Source organism: Mercenaria mercenaria, chromosome 15, assembly GCF_021730395.1.
Source record: "Mercenaria mercenaria strain notata chromosome 15, MADL_Memer_1, whole genome shotgun sequence".
Classification (NCBI taxonomy): domain Eukaryota; kingdom Metazoa; phylum Mollusca; class Bivalvia; order Venerida; family Veneridae; genus Mercenaria; species Mercenaria mercenaria.
This window is the reverse complement of record NC_069375.1, coordinates 31,729,391-31,750,284: the sequence shown is the minus strand read 5'-3', so window position 1 is coordinate 31,750,284 and position 20,894 is coordinate 31,729,391. Positions and strand designations below refer to the sequence as shown.

General features: G+C 35.8%; 1 protein-coding gene across 2 annotated transcripts in view; it reads left to right on the top strand.

Annotated features, from left to right (window-relative positions):
* Positions 1 to 20,894, top strand: part of LOC123550371 (dipeptidyl peptidase 2-like) — a 202,336-nt gene that overhangs the window by 173,009 nt on the left and 8,433 nt on the right. For both annotated transcript variants that reach the window (XM_053524920.1, XM_045338803.2), the window contains exons 7-8: positions 4,950 to 5,106; positions 10,208 to 10,272. In XM_053524920.1, coding sequence (XP_053380895.1) covers positions 4,950 to 5,106; positions 10,208 to 10,272 — 222 coding nt within the window. The remainder of the gene's footprint in view (positions 1 to 4,949; positions 5,107 to 10,207; positions 10,273 to 20,894) is intronic.

Below are 20,894 nucleotides of genomic sequence, written 5' to 3'. Positions count from 1 at the left end.
TGTTGGAACAGGACGCGACTTAATTTTCACTTTATTAACAGCTGCCGCTGCCACACCACCAAAGGACACAGTGTCTTTCTCAGCCATTTCCATAGCGGTACTTATCTTAATGGCCTGATCAAATGATAACTCCTCCTCGGCTAACAGTTTCTTTTGAATCGTTTCTGACCGTAGACCGCAGACAAACCTATCTCTCAATGCGTCATTTAAAAATGTTCCAAAATCACAATGTGTAGATAATCGTTTCAACTAATCTACATATTCAGATACTGTTTCCCCCTCTTTTTGATTGCGTTTATTAAACTTGAACCTTTCTGAAATTGTGAGCGGCTTGGGGTTATAATGATTTTTCAATAGTTTGACCAAGTCTGCATAAGATTTATCCTTGGGGAGTGCAGGAGCAACCAAGTTCTTGAGGACCCCATACGCTGACGATCCTATCACGGACAGAAAAACAGGGACCAGTTTCTCATCGGGCACTTCGTTGGCTTCGAAGAACTGTACCAACCGTTCCTCATAGTTTAGAAAGCTTTCTTGGCCATCCTGGAATTCACTTATCTTCCCAAACAAAGGCATGATGATTACATATGTTTATACTCGTCGCCACTTTTGTAAATGCACCTCTGGGAACACAATAAGCAGAGAAATTCTCAAGATTTACACTTTTATTTGGCGGAATTTTCTATCGACCTTTTTCCAACGATAAAGACAAAGAGTTCCGAATACTAATTCACATATTAGAATATAACACAATATCGTTGTCATCTTACTCAGGTTAAGAAACACTAAATGTTAAGGTGTAAAACTATTAATTTACTACAGTCATGTAATAATATAGGATGATTGCCTTGTCCACGAATAACTGGTATTGTTTAAGGGTTATTGGTCAAGGTCACAGACTGAAAGCAGCTTCCTAACAATATTTGGAAAACCCTTAGCTCTACAGCCAATAAACTTTGTAGGATGATTGCTTGTGGTCAGTTTATGTTCTCATATTGCTTTAGCCCTTACCCTGCTAAATTTCTATAATGAACTTGTCCATCTTCCAATTTGGACAGTACCATTAACTGTTAAAAGGGGTGCTTACCAAAAACTGGCTGAATAGCGAACAGTGCAGATCATGATCAGACTGCACAGATGTGCAGACTGATCATGATCTACACTGGTAACGAAGGCAGAATCAATGTGTCCAGCATGATAAGGATTAATAGCTGAACACTCCAAAGTCAGTGTAACACTGTCAAGTCCATAAATGGATTGTAATAAAACTTATGGTACATGTTGGGGTAACAAGATACAGTATTATGTAAAAGACCCAGGTGTAAAACTCCAGGTTTTCAATTAAGAACATAAAATGTTGCAAATAAAACAGGTGGGAAACACTTTTTAAAGATATCTTTTTTTTCTTGAGATAGTATTTTGTGCCTGACCCCTTTCTTTTTTTCTTGATATAGTATTTTGTGCTTGACCCCTTTAAAACAAAACTGTTTTGTTAAAGATTAGTTCAGTTTTGCATCCTGATGGTTCCTTTTCCTAGATACAAGAAGAAATTTTTGTAGGTGGAAATATTAGAAAACAATAATTGAGCAACACCATGAGAAAACCAACATAGTGTGTTAGTGGCCAGCATTGCTCCAGACCAGCCTGCGCATCTGCGCAGTCTAGTCAGGATCCATGCTGTTCGCTTTCAAAGCCTATTGCAGTTAGAGAAACTGTTAGTGAACAGCATGGATCCTGACCAGAATGCACGGATGCACAGGCTGGTCTGGATCCGTGCTGGTCGCAAATGCACTATATTGGTTTTCCCACGGTGCGGCTCATATCATTTCCATTGCTACAGTATATAGTTTGTGGCAACCAAGCCTGTTAAAACATTCATTTTGATGCTTCAGTTTAATGAAATACATCAAATTAAAAACAAAAATAAAATGATACCAGTTTGAGAAAATGCCTGTTTATAAGTTGCAGTATACATCTTAGTCTGTATTTAAATAACTTTTTGGGATTCATACAGCAATATAAAATTTTAAATCTTCTGTTCTGCTGCAATTAAATTGCCAGAATTAATTTTATTGAATTCCAAGCCAGAAATGCAAAGTTGTTTTTTTTTGTGTCTGTTTTATTATTGTCTGCCAGAAATCCAGTTTTGATATCACTCCATGCAAGTAAATATTTGTGAGAATTCATTAACTGAATAATGGTTGTTTATTTATATAATTTCACAACAGTTTTGGTGCACAAATACCTGTAATGCATCTGGAAAGCTTTTAATTTGATTGTATATTCAATGGTATAAATGCTTGTTGAGAATCTTACAAATATTTTTTTCAAGCTGATGGATTTTTCCTATGCAGACATGAAGTTTCTCATTTTTAGCTCGAATACTAGAAGAATATTAAATGAGAGCTCTCCTACTCGCCACTGTGTCGTTATCTGCTTCGGTGTCGGCGTCACACACCTTGGTTAAGTTTCTCTTACCAGTCCACATTCTGACATAACCTTTTGAGGTATGGATTTGAAACTTTCAACACTTATGTATCATCACCATGTCCAGTTTCAGGCAAGAGTACATAACTCCATTAAGTTTTCTTTGATTATGGCCCCTTTTAACTTACAAATCTTGTTATTTCATACCAGTTAATATTTTATGTAAACTGTTTGCCATATGGCTTTGAAACTTTAATCTCTTCCTTATTATAACAGTCTCTATCTGTAGGCAAGAGTACATAACTCAAATATTTTGGCTGAATTATGGCCCTTTTTGGACTTGGAAATTGGATCAGTTTTGGTACAAGTCCATGTTTTGTCAAAACTATTTGACACATATCTTTGAAATTTTGAACACTTGTTCCTCATCATGATCTCCATTTGTAGTCAAGGGTATGTAACTATGTCGAAGATATTTGGCTGAATTTTGACCCCTGTTGAACTTGGAAATCTGTATATTCTATTTATATAAGAAATTTCATGAAACAGCAACTTTTATCAGCGAGGCTTATCATTATGAAATGCCAGTGATATCCAGAGGCCATCCTACATGTTACAATTCTCCGCAAGCAATGCTTTATTGCTTCTGCAAGATCATGACAATATCATTACATATTGCCATGAAGTGCAAGACTTATCCAGTTCCATAAATACAGGTACTTTGTTTGTCCATTCTATTTTCCTTCTTTTGTTTGAAATCTCTGGAAACATTTTTACCCATAATATCTTCAAATTGTGAATGCACTGTCAGCATAAGCTCTTGTTGATAATGTTGCCATATTTCACACTGGTATATTAGATAATTGAGCCACGCCATGAGAAAACCAACATAGTGGGTATGCGACCAGCATGGATCCAGACCAGCCTGCGCATCCGCGCAGTCTGGTCAGGCTCCATGCTGTTCGCTTTTAAAGCCTATTGGAATTGGAGAAATTATTAGCGAACAGCATGGATCCTGACCAGACTGCGCTGATGCGCAGGCTGGTCTGGATCCATGCTGGTCGCATACCCACTAGGTTGGTTTTCCCATGGCGCGGCTCATATGTTTCTGTATTGTTGGTAGGTGTAAATTTTAGTTAAAGAGGTACGTTTCCATATTTCAGGACTATACAAAGATACTGCAAAGGGGTTGTTCCAGTATGATACAGATGTTTCTATAATTCAAGCCTGTACAGAGATATCATTAGTAACTGGTTGTACCAATGTTACAGAAATGTTTCTATATTTCAGGCCAGTATAAAGATACCATTGTAGGTGATAGTTCAAATGTAACAGACATTTTTCTATATTTCAAGCATGTACTGAGATACCATTAGTAGATAGTAGTACCAGTGTAACAGACATTTTTCTATATTTCAGGCATGTACAGAGATACTATTAGTAGATGGTAGTACCAATGTAACAGACATTTTTCTATATTTCAGGCATGTACAGAGATACCATTAGTAGGTGGTAGTACCAATGTAACAGACATTTTTCTATATTTCAGGCATGTACAGAGATACCATTAGTAGGTGGTAGTACCAATGTAACACACATGTTTCTAAATTTCAGGCATGTACAGAGATACCATTAGTAGGTGGTAGTACCAATGTAACAGACATTTTTCTATATTTCAGGCATGTACAGAGATACCATTAGTAGGTGGTAGTACCAATGTAACAGACATGTTTCTATATTTCAGGCGTGTACAGAGATACCATTAGTAGGTGGTAGTACCAATGTAACAGACATGTTTCTATATTTCAGGCGTGTACAGAGATACCATTAGTAGGTGGTAGTACAATGTAACACACATGTTTCTATATTCAGGCGAGTACAGAGATTACCATTAGTAGGTGGTAGTACCAATGTAACACACATGTTTCTATATTTCAGGCGAGTACAGAGATACCATTAGTAGGTGGTAGTACCAATGTAACACACATGTTTCTATATTTCAGGCGTGTACAGAGATACCATTAGTAGGTGGTAGTACTAATGTAACAGACATGTTTCTATATTTCAGGTCTGTACAGAGATACCATGAGTAGGTGGTAGTACTAATGTAACAGACATGTTTCTATATTTCAGGCGTGTACAGAGATACCATGAGTAGGTGGTAGTACCAATGTAACAGACATGTTTCTATATTTCAGGCATGTACAGAGATACCATGAGTAGGTGGTAGTACTAATGTAACAGACATGTTTCTATATTTCAGGCGTGTACAGAGATACCATTAGTAGGTGGTAGTACTAATGTAACAGACATGTTTCTATATTTCAGGTCTGTACAGAGATACCATGAGTAGGTGGTAGTACTAATGTAACAGTATGTTTCTATATTTCAGGCGTGTACAGAGATACCATTAGTAGGTGGTAGTACTAATGTAACAGACATGTTTCTATATTTCAGGCGTGTACAGAGATACCATGAGTAGGTGGTAGTACTAATGTAACAGACATGTTTCTATATTTCAGGCGTGTACAGAGATACCATTAGTAGGTGGTAGTACCAATGTAACAGACATGTTTCCAGCCATGCCCTGGACACCAGACATGAGGCATGACTATTGTTATAAGAGATGGAAAGTTACCCCCAGAGACACATGGAGTGATGTAGAGTTTTGGGGAAAAGGTCAGTATAATTCTTAGTGTATTGCAGCTGTATACAGCTTTACTGAAACCTGGGATTTTTTATGTCTTATTCTTTAGCCTGCTGGCGGAAATTGGTTTTGCTTTTGTGACCAGTGCAGACCAAGATCAGCCAGCACATCCATGCAGTCTGATCATGGTCTGCACTGTTCGCTATTCAGTCAGTAAATTTTCAGTAAACACTCCTTTGAATAATAAATGGTATTGCCCAAATTGAATGATGGACCAGTCCATTTTAGAAATTTAGCTCAGTTTGCTGCAGTTCTTCACATAATGAGATACATACATTTTCCTTGATGTAACCTTTGAAAATCAAACATTATGAACATGATTTTGGAGAGTTAAAAAAACTCGAGCGGTCAAAGATGAAATCATACCAGACTGCAGTTCCATCAGCGCTACCTCATTTACTGTACATTGTACTGCATGTTTAAAACACAGTGGAGTAAAGAAATGAATGTTTCAGTCGCCACCACACGTATTTATAAAATGATAATGGTCACTCTGTGTTATAGGTAATCATTAATTTGTTCTAATTTTAATGTTTTTCCAAGGAATATTGACAAGAACAAAGTTGCAGAGCACCTTGTCACAAAGTAAAGTTGCAAAATGAGTTTATATCTTGCACTTCTTCTCGTACGCGGTTTACATCTTGGACAATTCAAATAACTTTAGCTTTTATTTTGGCACAATTATGCAACTTTATTACATAGAAACGTTGTGAAAGTTTTGCATTTAAGCATGTTTCTCAGAATAGATTCCATAATTGTATTTTGCGTTTTCACAAAGTTTAATGTCCCTTTTTGGGCTTAGTAATTTTTTGGTTAAGTTTTGTATGCCAGCTGGTAGTTTAGTATTCCCTTATGGGAATGGATTGAAACTTTATACACTTATTCACTGTGATGATCTGACTTGCAGTGCACAAGTTTCTTAACTCTGCTTCGCATTTTTTAAAAGTTAAGTACCTTTTTTCGAAGTTATTTTTTTTTTGTCAATCTAACATGCAGTTTAATATTTCAAGTTTTTTTTTAGTGAACAAGGCTTGTGAATAGTGGAGCTTTGCTGTCCTCCATCAGCTCTTGTTTTATATCATAAAAAGACTGACTTATTTTGTCATCAGCTATATCGTGATATAATAAAAAGTATCACATAGGTTACAGCGTGTGAGCAGATATTATAAACTCATGAAATATAATAGGAACCTTGTCTGTTGTGTCAGTTGACATTATATCTTCTTGGGTTCACATGCTCAAATACATGTGATATTAATATGATATTTCCTTTAGCCTGCTAAATTTCTATAATGGACTGGTCCATCATTCAATTTGGGCAGTACCATTTATAATTACTAGGGGTGTTTACTGAAAATTTACTGACTAAATAGCGATGTGCAGGCTGATCTTGGTCTGCACTGGTCGCAAAGGCTGAATCACTTGCCGCCAGTAGGCTGAAGGTTAAAGATAAAAGTAGAAACAGATTTGTTTTACAGAACATTTTACCAGCATGAAATAAAGCACAATATTGAAGTCAGGAGAATAAGCTGGAGAAAAAAAATCAATTCAGTAACATTTTTAAATAAATGTCTCCTGGAAATTGTGAATATATATGGGAGATATGATGGGAAAACATATAAACACGTGGGAAATTGGAAAATATGAGCTTCAGTAAAATTGATAAAATGATAATGACAAATACAGATGACATATTGCCATTATTGTAATGACTACGCTTAAGGTAGTTCTGTACGTTTGGATTGAAAATTTTTCTAAAATATAGAATTTGATTAAACTCTGATTTTTCAAAACTTTAGAGTATACTTAGAAAGTTCAACAAATAAAAAAGTTAGGGTCGTGTGCCGGTTTTTTTGCTAGACTGATTTGAAAAATTTGGACCTCACGCCATTTTTCATAACGGGAGTCTATGGGAAAATCATAACTTTCATAATATTTTCGTGAATAGAAATTTTTCTACAATGTAGATTTTGATGAAACTTCTCACAGTTGTAACTAAACATATGACCTATAATGTGGTGAAATAAAATGTATAGGTCTGTGTGCTTATTTTTTAGATACTTGACAATTATTGATGTGAACCGAATATTTCACGCTAATTTTGAGACATTATTTTGAATTATTTAACGTTTCACATTTTTAATATCATATTTTGACTTCAGAAATATAGTAACCGTGACATTTTGATAAATTTACTCGCTGGTTGTCATTAATTCATAAAATGATTTTCATTTCCGTACGCCGAATCCAGGCTCTATTCTACGTTTTCCGGTTAAATGACGTTACGCCATCACTTCCTGTTTATCAGACTTGCAGAACTACCTTAAAATGGGGGTAATTTTTGTTTGGTTTGCAAAAATTTATGATGAAACAAATTTATTATTTATTAACCATTACCCTGCTACATTTCTAAAATGGAATGGTCGATATTTCATTTTTGGCAATACCATTTATCATTTGAAGGGGTTTTCACTGAAAATTTACTGACTGAATAGCGAACAGTGCAGACCATGATCAGACTGCGTGGATATTTCCTTTAGCTGTATTTTTAACTCATAAAAACAAACATATGCTGGAATATTTATTGAAATAAGGCATAAAAATTGTAAAGCAAGGAAATAGATACAGTGTTTGTTTTGACACAGTTTCATTGTGTTAGATTGCCATTTTATTCTTGTAACAGTATGCGAATTGTGTAAGGCTTCGTTCCATGTTTCAGTAAGCTTCTGAGGTGCAATACAGGTTATTAGTCCCCTACTGGTTGAAAACCAGTTTTGGGGACTATAGGAATGCTCTTTTCCGTCATTCCGTCATTCCGTCATTCTGTCATTCCGTCATTCCGTCATTCCGTCCGTCCGCAATTTCGTGTCCGGTCCATAACTCTGTCATCCATGAAGGGATTTTAATATTACTTGGCACAAATGTTCCCCATGATGAGACGACGTGTCATGCGCAAAACCCAGACCCCTAGCTCAAAGGTCAAGGCCACAATAGGAGGTCAAAGGTCAACAGGGCTTTTTTCCTGTCCGGTCCACAACTCTCCCTTCCTTGAAGGGATTTTAGTATTACTTGGCACAAATGTTCCCCATGATGAGATGATGTGTCGTGCGCAAATCCCGGACCCCTAGCTCAAAGGTCAAGGTCACAATTGGAGGTCAAAGGTCAACAGGGCTTTTTTCCTGTCCGGTCCAAACTCTCCCATCCATGAAGAGATTTTAATATTACTTGGCACAAATGTTCCCCCTGAGGAGACGACGTGTCATGCGCAAAACCTGGACCCCTAGCTTAAAGGTCAAGGTCACAATTGGAGGTCAAAGGTCAACAAGGTTTTTTTCCTGTCCGGTCCATAACTCTCCCATCTATGAAGGGATTTTAATATTACTTAGCACAAATGTACCTCATAATAAGACGATATGTCCTGCACAAATTCAGACCCCTAGCTCAAAGGTCAAGGTCACACTTAGCAGTCAAATATTAACATGGCATGAACAGGGTCTATTTTGTATCCGGTCCATAACTCTGACGTTCATTAAGGGATTTTAATATTACTTAGCACAAGTGTTCCCCATGATGAGACGACGTGTCATACGCAAATCCCGGACCCCTAGCTCAAAGGTCAAGGTCACAATTGGGGGTCAAAGGTCAACAGAGTTTTTTTTCCTGTCCCGTCCATAACTCTGCCATCCATGAAGGGATTTTAATATTACTTGGCACAAATGTTTCCCATGATGAGACGACATGTCATGCGCAACACCCAGTACCCTAGCTTAAAGGTCAAGGTCACACTTTGAGATCAAAGGTCAAGAGGATTTTTTTCCTGTCCGGTCTATAACTTTGTCATGCAAAGCAGGATTTAGATATCAGTTGGCACAAATATTCCCCTGGATGAGACAACATGTCATGCGCAAGAACCAGGTCCCTAGGTCTAAGGTCAAGGTCAATTTAGAAGTCAAAGGTCAAATTCAAGAATGACTTTGTATGGAACATTTCTTCTTCATGCTTGGAGGGATTTTGATGTAACTTGGACCAAATGTTCACCACCATGAGGCACCCTTGTTTTTAGAATTACATCCCTTTGTTGTTACTATAAATAGATTTTATTGTAACTTTTTATTACTGGCAGTAGAGAAAAATCGAGACCACTTTTCTGTGGTACAGCATGCATGTTACATCCAATTTTTAGGTGTATTTTGACCTATCTCTACCTGGTAAAGAGTTTCTTGTGGACTTATATTATTAATTTTTTTTTTTTTTTAAAGATTAATTTCCCTTTGTTGTTACTATAAATAACTTACATGATAACATTTTTTATAATCAGCCAAAAAAATTCAATATGAAAACAACTGTGGGTTTTTATATATGCACATTTTAATCCAAGTGTGTTGTTATAATGTTATAACATATTGTATATGTAGTACAATATTGTTTATACATCATTGACAGATATCAGTTCATTATGTTATACTGCAGTAGAAAAAATTAGGTGCCTTCCAGTAGGGGACTTTGTATTGCATGGCAATACTTCATTCACTTGTTTACCTACATATTCTGCCAGTTTGAAAAAGTTTTCAACATATATATAGTTGAAACTCTACATCTTGAACTTACATATCAAAATTCTCGCTTTCTCAAAGATATTTTCAAGTCCCATCCTGAAAACATTAACCTTTAGCCTGCTGGCAGCTAGTGATTCTGCCTTTGCGACCAGTGAAGACCAAGTTCAGCCTGCATGGATGGTCTGCACTGTTCACTTTTCAGTCAGTAAATTATCACTGAACACCCGTTAGAATAATGAATGGTATTGCCCAGATTGAATTATGGGCCAGTCCAATTTTAGAAATTTAGCGGGGTAAAAGGTTAAAGGTCCTATTTCGGTTATCTCGAAGTTGCAAACGCTTGATAGCTTGGAATTCAAGATACCAAGTTTCAACTGTATTTACTAGTAGCAAGTTAGTCTATTATCTTTATCAAACAGTTTTTAGCTGTCGCTTATTATTACGTTAAAAGATATATCACCCATACATGTACACAGTCTCACATCTTCTCTAATATTTCATACGTGTTGTATTTTAGATATTGCATCAGCTTCCAATATAGTATTCTCAAATGGTGACCTTGATCCCTGGAGAGGTGGAGGGGTAAGTTACTAACCTGTTTATGCAATATTTCATACATTAAAAGTGTTTCAAGGCAGCCTGTATTTATGCAGACAAACAATCCTGTTTAGTTTTATTTCCTTTTAAAAAGGGAAAGCTGATGGAATTTTATGACAAGTTTCTTAAGTTAAGAAAGTTAGGTCTTGTATAGTTTGAACAAAAAGTAAAAACAATATGATTATATTGAGGCCTTTCAGTATGTGAAATAGTAATTTTTAGAATTGAGAAGTAAGGTCTTTAGCTGGAATAAAAAATAAGGAGAGTTGTTGTACTTGCCCTGGCAACGGTTTTGGTTGAAGTTTTATGGCAGGCTATATCACCAAGTCCCCTAAGAATGTTGTACATTCCTCATTTTAACTTGTATTTAATATTGTTTGTTAGACACCCTCATAGACACCCCACAGGTGTGCATATCCATGCAGTCTGATCATGGTCTGCCCTCTTTTCTCCACTAGTACATTGCTGTCACTAACACATATCTTGTATCTCATATTGGTTCTTACTATCATACTACCACACCCATTCCCTCACAACCTCTCATATACCTTTACATTTGTCAGTTGCTTCTGTTTCACCATATTGTTTCTTAGTAAACCTCTATAATCCTGCCACCCTCATGCATGCAAGAAGGTAAAACATCCTGTAAAGGTTTTCCTTTACATTCACTGTTATCTTATTCTGTTATTTCCATTCTTCTGTTGATAAACATTTAGGACTAGTCTGGAGAGCTATCCTCTCGACATCAGTTGTTGACTGTTCTTTTCTAGCAGAGTGGGGACTTGGAGTGCTTTGCTAGTCAAGCCATCTGTCCTTGGGCAGCTCTTGTTAAATGTTCTGAGCTATTCAAGTGAGTTGTCATTCTGACATCTCTTGTTAAATGTTCTTTGCTAGCTGCAAGCTGTCCTCCCGACAGCTCTTGTTAAATGTTCTCAGCTAGTCAAGTCAGTTGTCCTTCCAACAGCTCTTGTTGAATGTTCTTTGCTTGTCAAGTCTGTTGTCCTTAGTTCTTGTTAAATGTTCTTTGCTAGTCAAGTCTGTTGTCCTTAGTTCTTGTTAAATGTTCTTTGCTAGTCAAGTCTGTTGTCCTTAGTTCTTGTTAAATGTTCTTTGCTTGTCAAGTCAGTTGTCCTTCCATCAGCTCATGTTAAATGTTCTTTGCTAGTCAAGTGAGTTGTATTTCCAACAGCTCTTGGTAAATGTTCTTCGCTAGTCAAGTCAGTTGTCCTTCTGACAGCTCTTGTTAAATGCTCTTTGCTAGACAAGTGAGTTGTCCTTCCAATAGCTCTTGTTGAATGTTCTTTGCTAGTAGACCGAGCTGTTCTTTGCTAGTGGAGAAGTCTTCCTTCTGACAGCTCTTGTTAAATATTCTTTGCTAGTCAAGTGAGTTGTCTTTCCAACAGCTCTTGTTCAATGTTTTTTGCTAGTCAAGTGAGTTGTCTTTCCAACAGCTCTTGTTCAATGTTCTTTGCTAGTCAAGTGACTTGTCCTTCCAACAGCTCTTGTTAAATGTTCTTTGCTAGTCAAATCAGTTGTCCTTCCAACGTTCTTTACTAGTCAAGTCTGTTGTCCTTCCAACAACTCTTGTTAAATGTTCTTTGCTAGTCAAGTGCATTGTCCTTCCAACAGCTCTTATTAATTGTTCTTTGCTAGTAATGCAAGCTGTCAGAGTTCTTTGCTAGGCAAGTCAGTTGTCCTTTGGACAGCTGTTGCTAATTTTTCTTTGCTAGTAGAGCGAGCTGTCAGAGTTCTTTGCTAGTGGAGAAGTCTGTATTTGGAAAGCTCTTGTTAATGTTTTTTGCCAGTCAAGTGAGTTGTCTTTCTGACGGCTCTTGTTAAATGTTCTTTGCTAATGGAGAAGTCTATCCTTCCGGCAGCTCTTGCAAATTATTTTTTGCTAGTCAAGTCAGTTGTCCTTCCAACAGCTCTTGCTAAATGTTCTTTGCTAGTCAAGTGAGTTGTCTTTCTGACAGCTCTTGTTAAATGTTCTTTGCTAGTCAAGTGAGTAGCCGTTCAGACAGCTTTTGTTAAATGTTCTTTGCTAGTCAAGTCTGTTGTCCTTCCAACAACTCTTGTTAAATGTTTTTTGCTAGTCAAGTGCGTTGCCGTTCCAACAGCTCTTATTAATTGTTTTTGCTAGTAAAGTGAGCTGTCAGAGTCCTTTGTTAGGGAAGTCAGTTGTCCTTTGGACAGCTCTTGCTCAATTTTCTTTGCTAGTAGAGCCAGCTGTCAGAGGTCTTTGCTAGTGGAGAAGTCTGTCCTTTGGAAAGCTCTTGTTAAATGTTGTTTGCCAGTCAAGTGAGTTGTCTTTCTGACCTCTTGTTAAGGAGGAACCACACTATAACTTTTTTCAGAGCCCACGTTATTGACTGGTACCAACAAAAACTGGAAGATATTTCTGATTTAGATCTGTGTATATTTTTACGTTTAACGCATCAGTGACATTTCTATTACGTCGCAAACATGACCACTTCGCGCACTTTTGACGTCAGATATACGGGGGAAAATCTGCCTTGAAATTATTGTACCGGCAATATTTTTTAACGTAAACCCATAAATTATACATGAAATGAAAGCTGACATGAAACTCCAGACGACGATTTAATCGGACTTGTTCTACGTTTTCGCGTAATAAAATGAGAGCCAAAAAACGAGTTTTCTTTTTACTTAAATTTTCCACAAAAAATAGCTTTGCTCAGCATTAAAAAAAATCCATCCGTAATTTTTTTTACCAATATTGAATATGTTTTACACTAATATGTCCTGTAAATATATAGTAAAAAACAGAAAGCTTTACCGTGCCGTTTTGTGGCTATAAGAACTTTTTAGCATCACTACAGTAACATTTTTCGACGCTGAAAATATGACATGAATGTGAAGATATGGCCCTTAAGGTTAGGCAAAAAAAGTTTGTTTCTGGTAACATGCTATACAAATGGGATAGGTAGCTAAAATGCCGCCAGTTTTTATTTACACATTTACAATTAACTACATGTATAATAGATTTTTTATTTAATGATGATTTAATTGGAATTGCTCTACGTTTTCGCTTAATAAAATGAGAGCCAAAAAACGAGTTTTCTTTTTACTTAAAATTTTTACAAAATATAACTTCGCTCAGCATTAAAAAATATCCATTCGTAATTTTTTTTATTTAAACTGAATATGTTTTACATTAGTATGTTTTCTGAATAACAGTCAAAATTTAGAAAGTTCAGCGGTGTCGTTTTTATGTAATTAGCTGTTATGCGTTGATACTAGGTCAACAAATTTACGTTTTCTCGACGTCACCGTTTCAAATTGTTTTTGAAGAATCGACAGGTTACGTAACGTTCAGATAAACCTGAGATTACATTACTTATCCCATTTTTTAGTAATTGTGGTAGCTTTTATTGAGTGTGTAATCACACAGACGGTAATATTATCATTAGTTAACATACTGCCGGATCCGAGACCTGAAATACGGAAATATTATGTTTCTGCGAGGATAAGTACTAATTAAAGAATAGGCTGAGACTATGGCATTCGTTTAGTGATAAGAATAATTATCACATCAGTGGAAAAACTAGTGTAAATTTCCTTTCAGTGACCTTATTATCTGCATGGTCATATTCGAAGTTATGCAAGATAATAAACATGTATTATTTGAAACTCTTCTAACATATACAAAATTGTTGCTAATATATTTTCCGCAAAAGGGAGTTATAGACCTGACCTGAGCCTATTTAACAACGCAAATAGTTAACATATTCTATATACTTTATATAAAGCGTACCATATTTATGTAGTAATTTTACAGAAATGACCGAATTTGTCTATAATAGCATAAAATATATACATTTGTTCAGAGCAAATTGGCCGATCGCGATCACATGCTTGGTGTGGTCAAAAAGACATGTAGACTCAGATAATAGCGCGTAGTTCTGCACGGATTTCTCGACGCATATTTTACGATTTTTTATCACTTCTTTATTACTAGGTATACGATATATTACTCTAGATATCTTAATGAAAGTTACATTCATTTGTAGAAACTATTCAAGAACTATTTCATAAAGGTATATCGCAAGGTTCAAACCCGACCCCAAGGGTCGTCCGGGCCTGAACATAGGTGCCATTATGTCAAAAAGCAAGAACATTACGAAAATACACTTTATTTTTCTGAAAAAATATTTTACATCAACTAAGGCTCTTAAGTAACACATTATTTTGGCGAATATCAATTATTTCTATGGAAATAAATAGTTTTAGGTAAGGTTTGTCCGTCTGTACGATCTGTAGACTTGCTATAGGGACCGTATAACGCTAATCTTGGTGGCATTTTTTTAAATATTCATCAATTTCTTTTTATTGTAATAAGCGTTAAGAGTAAGATATCAAACTGAAATTTCTTTTAAAAAGTAGTTGGAAATATCGTCTAATCGAACATGAAAACAAATTGTCTTCTTTGATGAGCACGCCGTCGGCAACATTTGCTGAACTTTGCCATTTTTGGCTTAAAATATTTGCCGTAAAATAAGGAAAAAGTACTTATGTAAAATATTTACATTGGCGAATAACTGCAAATTAAAACTTGTTTTGACAGAAAATGACAAAAGTTGAAAGTTTGTGACAAATAAGACAACATCTTTTCGTCCGTCTGTACGTAATTTCGGAGAAAAGCTGTATTTCCATACTTTTCCGTACGGTAGAAGGCAGTTTTTCATTAACTTCACATAATTGTAGAATTTTCCAAACACAAGATATTTGAATGAATTAATTTTTATAAATTATATCTAAACATTGTCTAAGCAGATATGTAATTTGTATATTTTTATCGCCGACGGTTTCGTCGGAGGACCGTCTCAAAATGTATCATTTTTTGTGGAAATATGCATACTTCTTCATATATTAAATAGAGGGGCTGGCCTTGTCAGAGGAGTCAAATCTTCATAACCTGGTGTCTGATTTCAATAGATGATACCTTGTTGCGAAGGGCAAGCAAGTACCTAGAGAAAACAGGCCACGTCAGGTTCGAATCCGGTCGACTAGGGGTCAAGGTCATAGGTCAAATTCCGGTAATATTCTCAAAATATGAACTTTTCAGAGCAGTCAAGGCAGTCCTGAAAACTCAAGCACTACCTTCACTGAGTCCAATGACACCATTGGAGCAATTCTCATGGCTCCCCGGGGTGGGCCAGCTTAGTCTTGGTCAGCACCCTACTGCAAATAACAAGTTTGGTCATTTTCTGATACCTGTTCTTAGCTCTGATGGCATCATATGGACTTGTAAGTAGCTTAAAATGTAAAGCTAAGACATCTACAAACATATTTATATATGGTATAGGTAGGTACCTGGGGTGTAGAGACTCGAACAAGGGTCAAAATGTAACACAGTGTCATTATCAGCTGAAATTCAGTATGAATTTAATACAATATCGTTCCTCCATGTATTACCTCCCCTGACACATATGGCTCAACCAGGTTTTCGAACATAGTCTTAATCCGTAGCCAGAACCCATACCTAGTCTACCATGTATTAAAAGGGTACATGTTAATGTCAAAAAGGACCCAACTGGGTTGAAAACCTTCCAGACATGGTAAAAAAAGCCATTTCGAACCTACTTTGTAGCCATGACATGGCCTTATACCTAATAATAAATATTACAGTTAATTGTAACTGTGTAAATAAAAACTGGCGGCACCTTAGCTACCTACCCTGTTTTTAGCATGTTACCAGAAACAAACTTTTTTTGCCTAACCTTAAGGGCCATATCTTCACATACACGTCATTTTTTCAGCGTCGAAAAATGTTACTGTAGTGATGCTTTAAAAGTTCTTACAGCCACAGAACGGCACGGTAAAACTTCCTGTTTTTTTTTACTATATATTTACAGAATGTATTAGTGTAAAACATTATTCAGTTTTGGTAAAAAAATTACGGATGGATTTTTTTATAATGCTGAGCGAAGCTATTTTTTTGTGGAAAATTTAAGTAAAAAGAAAACTTGTTTTTTGGCTCTCATTTTATTATGCAAAAACGTAGAGCAATTCCGATGAAATCATCGTCTGGAGTTTCATGTCAGCTTTCATTTCATGTATAATTTATGGGTTTACGTTAAAAAATATTGCCGGTACAATAATTTCAAGGCAGGTTTTGTCCCCGTATATCTGACGTCAAAAGTGCGCGAAGTGGTCATGTTTGCGACGTCATGGAAACGTCACTGATGTATTAAACGTAAAAATATACACAGATCTAAATCAGAAATATCTTCCAGTTTTTGTTGGTACCAGTCAATAACGTGGGATCTGAAAAAAAGTTATAGTGTGGTTCCTCCTTAAATGTTCTTTGCTAGTGGAGAAGTCTATCCTTCTGGCAGTTCTTGCTAAATGTTCTTTGTTAGACAAGTGAGTTGTCTTTCTGATAGCTCTTGTTAAATGTTCTTTGCTAGTCAAGTGAGTTGTCCTTTTGACAGCTCTTGTTGAAAGTTCTTTGCTAGTAGAGTGAGCTGTCAGAGTTCTTTGCTAGTTGAGAAGTCTGTCCTTCTGACAGCTCTTGCTAAATGTTCTTTGCTAGTCAAGTCAGTTGTCCTTCCAACAACTCTTGCTAAATGTTCTTTTCTAGTCAAGTCAGTTGTCCTTCCAAAAGCTCTTGTTGAATGTTTTTTGCTAGTAGAGTGAGCTGCCGAAGTTCTTTGCTAGTCAAGTCAGTTGTCCTTCCAACAGCTCTTGCTAAATGCTCCTTGCTGGTAGAGTGAGTTGTCAGAGTTCTTTGCTAGCTTTTGTTAAATATTTTTGCTAGTCAAGTGAGCTGTCTTTCAGATAACTCTTAAATGTTCTTACTCATAAAATATTACCTTGAATAATTTTCATTACTGGTGATATTCAATATGTGTTGCTATCAGTTTAGGATACAGTAATGACTTTTTACACTAGTGATTGTAGTCTGAATCTTTACATCTTCTAAAAATGAGCAGGAAATATATTTATGGGTTGTCTGAGGCTTTACATCTTCTATAAATGGACAAGAATGATATTTATTGATTGCTAATTTTCCCCGGCAATTTAAATTGAAGCATGCTAAGCCAAACAGTGACACCATAATCTAAACATATGGATCCACCAAATTAATCCCTAATGAATAATATTCATTCTGCAAATACCACCTCTTTGATGTTTAGAAAGGTTTATGTTGTTTTGCTGAATGTGTTTATAGCTGAAAGCTATTGAATATTAACAGCACATTGAATTCTAAACAGATAAAATGTCATCAAAATTGAGATTTTATGATTAACATTAAAGGGAGGTAATCTGAAGTAACTTTAATCACACCCTATAATAGAGATATAAATATGCTCATTTTACTCATTTGCATATGTTATTAGTGCAGCACCATTTTAGTCTTTAAAAAGAGTTATGGTAACATGATATACAGTCGAATACCGTTACCTCGATATTGAAGGGACTGTAAAAATTGCATCGACGTATCCGAAGTTCGATGTAACGATATCGACTATCTGGGACTACTTTGTACTTGTGTCGGACGTCTATATTGTCATTATATCCAATGCTTTTATCAGAGGGCTTGAAAGGGGAAAGAAATTATATAAAACATAAATACGATTTTAATTTTATTTACAAATAAATCATCTAATTAAATACAGACATACAACTTTGTAATTTTTCAAAATATACAGGACTTCGGACACTTTCTATATAAATTTGCCTACTCCAAGAGTGAAAAATAAACTACTAAGAAATATAAGTATTTAATTACATATGCCATCAAAATACATATCTAAGATTATTTTCTTAAAGTCAAATTTTCAATATTTGTTTCATAGAACAGTGATTTTTGTTCTAAATAGAATTACGTACCCTGTTATATAGATATGAAAATTGTTTTGCTTTATACAACATTGTTCCCACCTGTGCATCAAAACCATATTTGGCCAGCATATGTAGATATTAATTATACACATTTTCTGTGACTATTGTGTTGATGCAAGTGGTGGAACAGTACTTTTAAACAAAAAATATAACTACAGGGTGTTCCCTAATGTAAAGTAACCAATACTTCTTATATTCATTTTAATAAATTGATAGTCACATATTTTTACATCTGTTTGTAACTCAAATACTATACAAATGTTTAAAAGGGTACACATAGGCATATTAAACATGTAAAATAGTGAAAGAAGCAAATACTGTGAACTCATTATTATTCGTTGGGTTAAATTTTCATTGGCTTATCCTGGTTGTTTGTTGCAGTAGATTGACAAATATGTGCTTTAACATACTTGCAACACACAAGGTAATCTTCTGCATGCACCCCGCCCACCCCACTCCACCCCCCTCAGGACGCGCATGCCACTAGCGATTGAGGATGTAATTTGTTTTCTATTTTGTTTTTATTATTTTTTGTATTTCTTATATATTTTTTATTTCTTTATAATTCATCTTCTTCTATGCGTTTATATTTATTTCTTTAGACACATACTAAATGTCACACGTAAACATCACTTCATGTTCTTGCTTCTGTGAAAACTGAATTGAAGACTGTTCTTTGCGGCGGACTAGGCCTAAACACCACAAAAAGAGGTAATATGTGAACAGCAGTTAATCTGATCCTGATTATAGTCTTTCCAACAGAAATAACACTTGGCATTGATATGCCTGTGATGCATAGGTCAAGAACAGTAGCTTCTTGGCAGGTCATATCAGTGACGGTTTCACATTCAGTGTGATGCCACGAAAGTGATGTGTCAAGTCGCTTTCCATGCATATGGCATATATAAATACGGCTAGACGCGAAAACGAACTAAAAGATCCAGCCGAGTTTCAGGTGGATTTTTTATGCAGCGATCTGGATACATTTTTATTACATGTTTAAGCCAAATGAGCCGTGCCATGAGAAAACCAACATAGTGGCTTTGCCACCAGCATGGTTCCAGACTAGCCTGCGCATCTGCGCAGTCTGGTTAGGATCCATGCTGTTTGCTTTCAAAGCCTATCAGAATTAGACCAACAATTAGCAGATGCGCAGGTTAGTCTGGATCCATGCTGGTCGCAGTTGCACTATGTTGGTTTTCTCATGGCACGGCTCATTTGGCGTAAACATGTAATAAAAATGTATCCAGGTCGCTGCATAAAAAGTCCACCTGAAACTCGGCTGGACTTTTAGTTCGTTTTCGCATCTAGCCGTATTTATATATGCCATCTGTTGTTTTTCTCATGGCGCGGCTCAAATGTTATCTGTGCCACTGGTACTTATCCCAAAGAAGAACCAACCCTACAGCCTTGATAAGATGACTGCCTTTTCTTAGTATTAATGTTATGCCGCACACAACTATCTGCCATCACTTATAACAGAACTATACAGACATGTACATGTACTTAAATAACTACCTGAACCACTGTAATAAAACTGACCGGTCACTTATACATGTATAACTATTCACACATGTAATGCATCAATAACTTTACATTACGAACAGTGCATAGATAAATCAAGTACAGGTTGTTTGCAAAAATATCGTTCTATTTTTTATTTATTTATAGGATTTTAATCTTAAAATGTTATTTTTTGCCTTAATAAAATGATTTTGTAACTTTATTCGACTGGAATTCATATATTTAGAACTTCCGTACAGTGATGACATTATATTTTTACGGAAATTAAACATTTTATTTTTTCAAGAAAATATACCCTGGCCTGGATAAAATAAGAAAAACATCTTCATAGGAACAGATACAAACCAGTTTCTGCTGTAATAAGTTAACTTACACATTGGTTTATCATTGAATCGAAACGATTTGGGTATTGTTTAAATGCTAAATGGGAATTTTGCCTTCAAAATGTAGGCTAGAAGCGTATGATAGTGTCCGAAGTCCTTTAAACATAGCATTTTTATTCCTTCCCTAAACAAGTCTGAATATAGCGGTAACGTTCCTAGTTGAGTAGTCATTTTGACTGTGTTTAAATAACGAAACTTTGCCAGTTAAATATTGTTACTCAGTCCTAAATGGCAGATTTTACTCCGTCAAACAAAATAATATTTCCTCCAAATTAGTTGTTATATTTGAAAACAGCTTTCCTGCTTGCACGGTGTTTTATAACACTAATTATTGGGAATTGAATGCAAACTTCCTGACATTTAAATTGGATTAAAGAGTAAATAACAAACAAAGCATACATACAAACTAACTTGAATATGATTAATACATCGCCGGACAACAATTGGTTGATTTTCACACCTTACAAATAACATGGATATTTTTTGACAAGCTGTGATATCGACGAAACCAGGTGTAAAAACAGTACAGGTAAGTTGACGGGACTGAAAAATCTCATCGAGCTAAACAAAATATCGAGCTAATCGTATCGAGGTAATGATAAATAATTACATTAAGATAAATAGGGAAAAATCGGGACCGACTCAAACACATGGTGCTAACCGGAGTATCGAGCTAACCGATATCGAGGTAACAATATTCAACTGTATCTGATTTTGTTGTCGGAACTTCTTACTTACACAGCTTGGAAATATTTTTATCACTATTTTTTTAAGTCTGTTTGTTTGTCTTTTTGATCAGTTATTGGAGAATGCTTTGATCTTAGGTGCTTT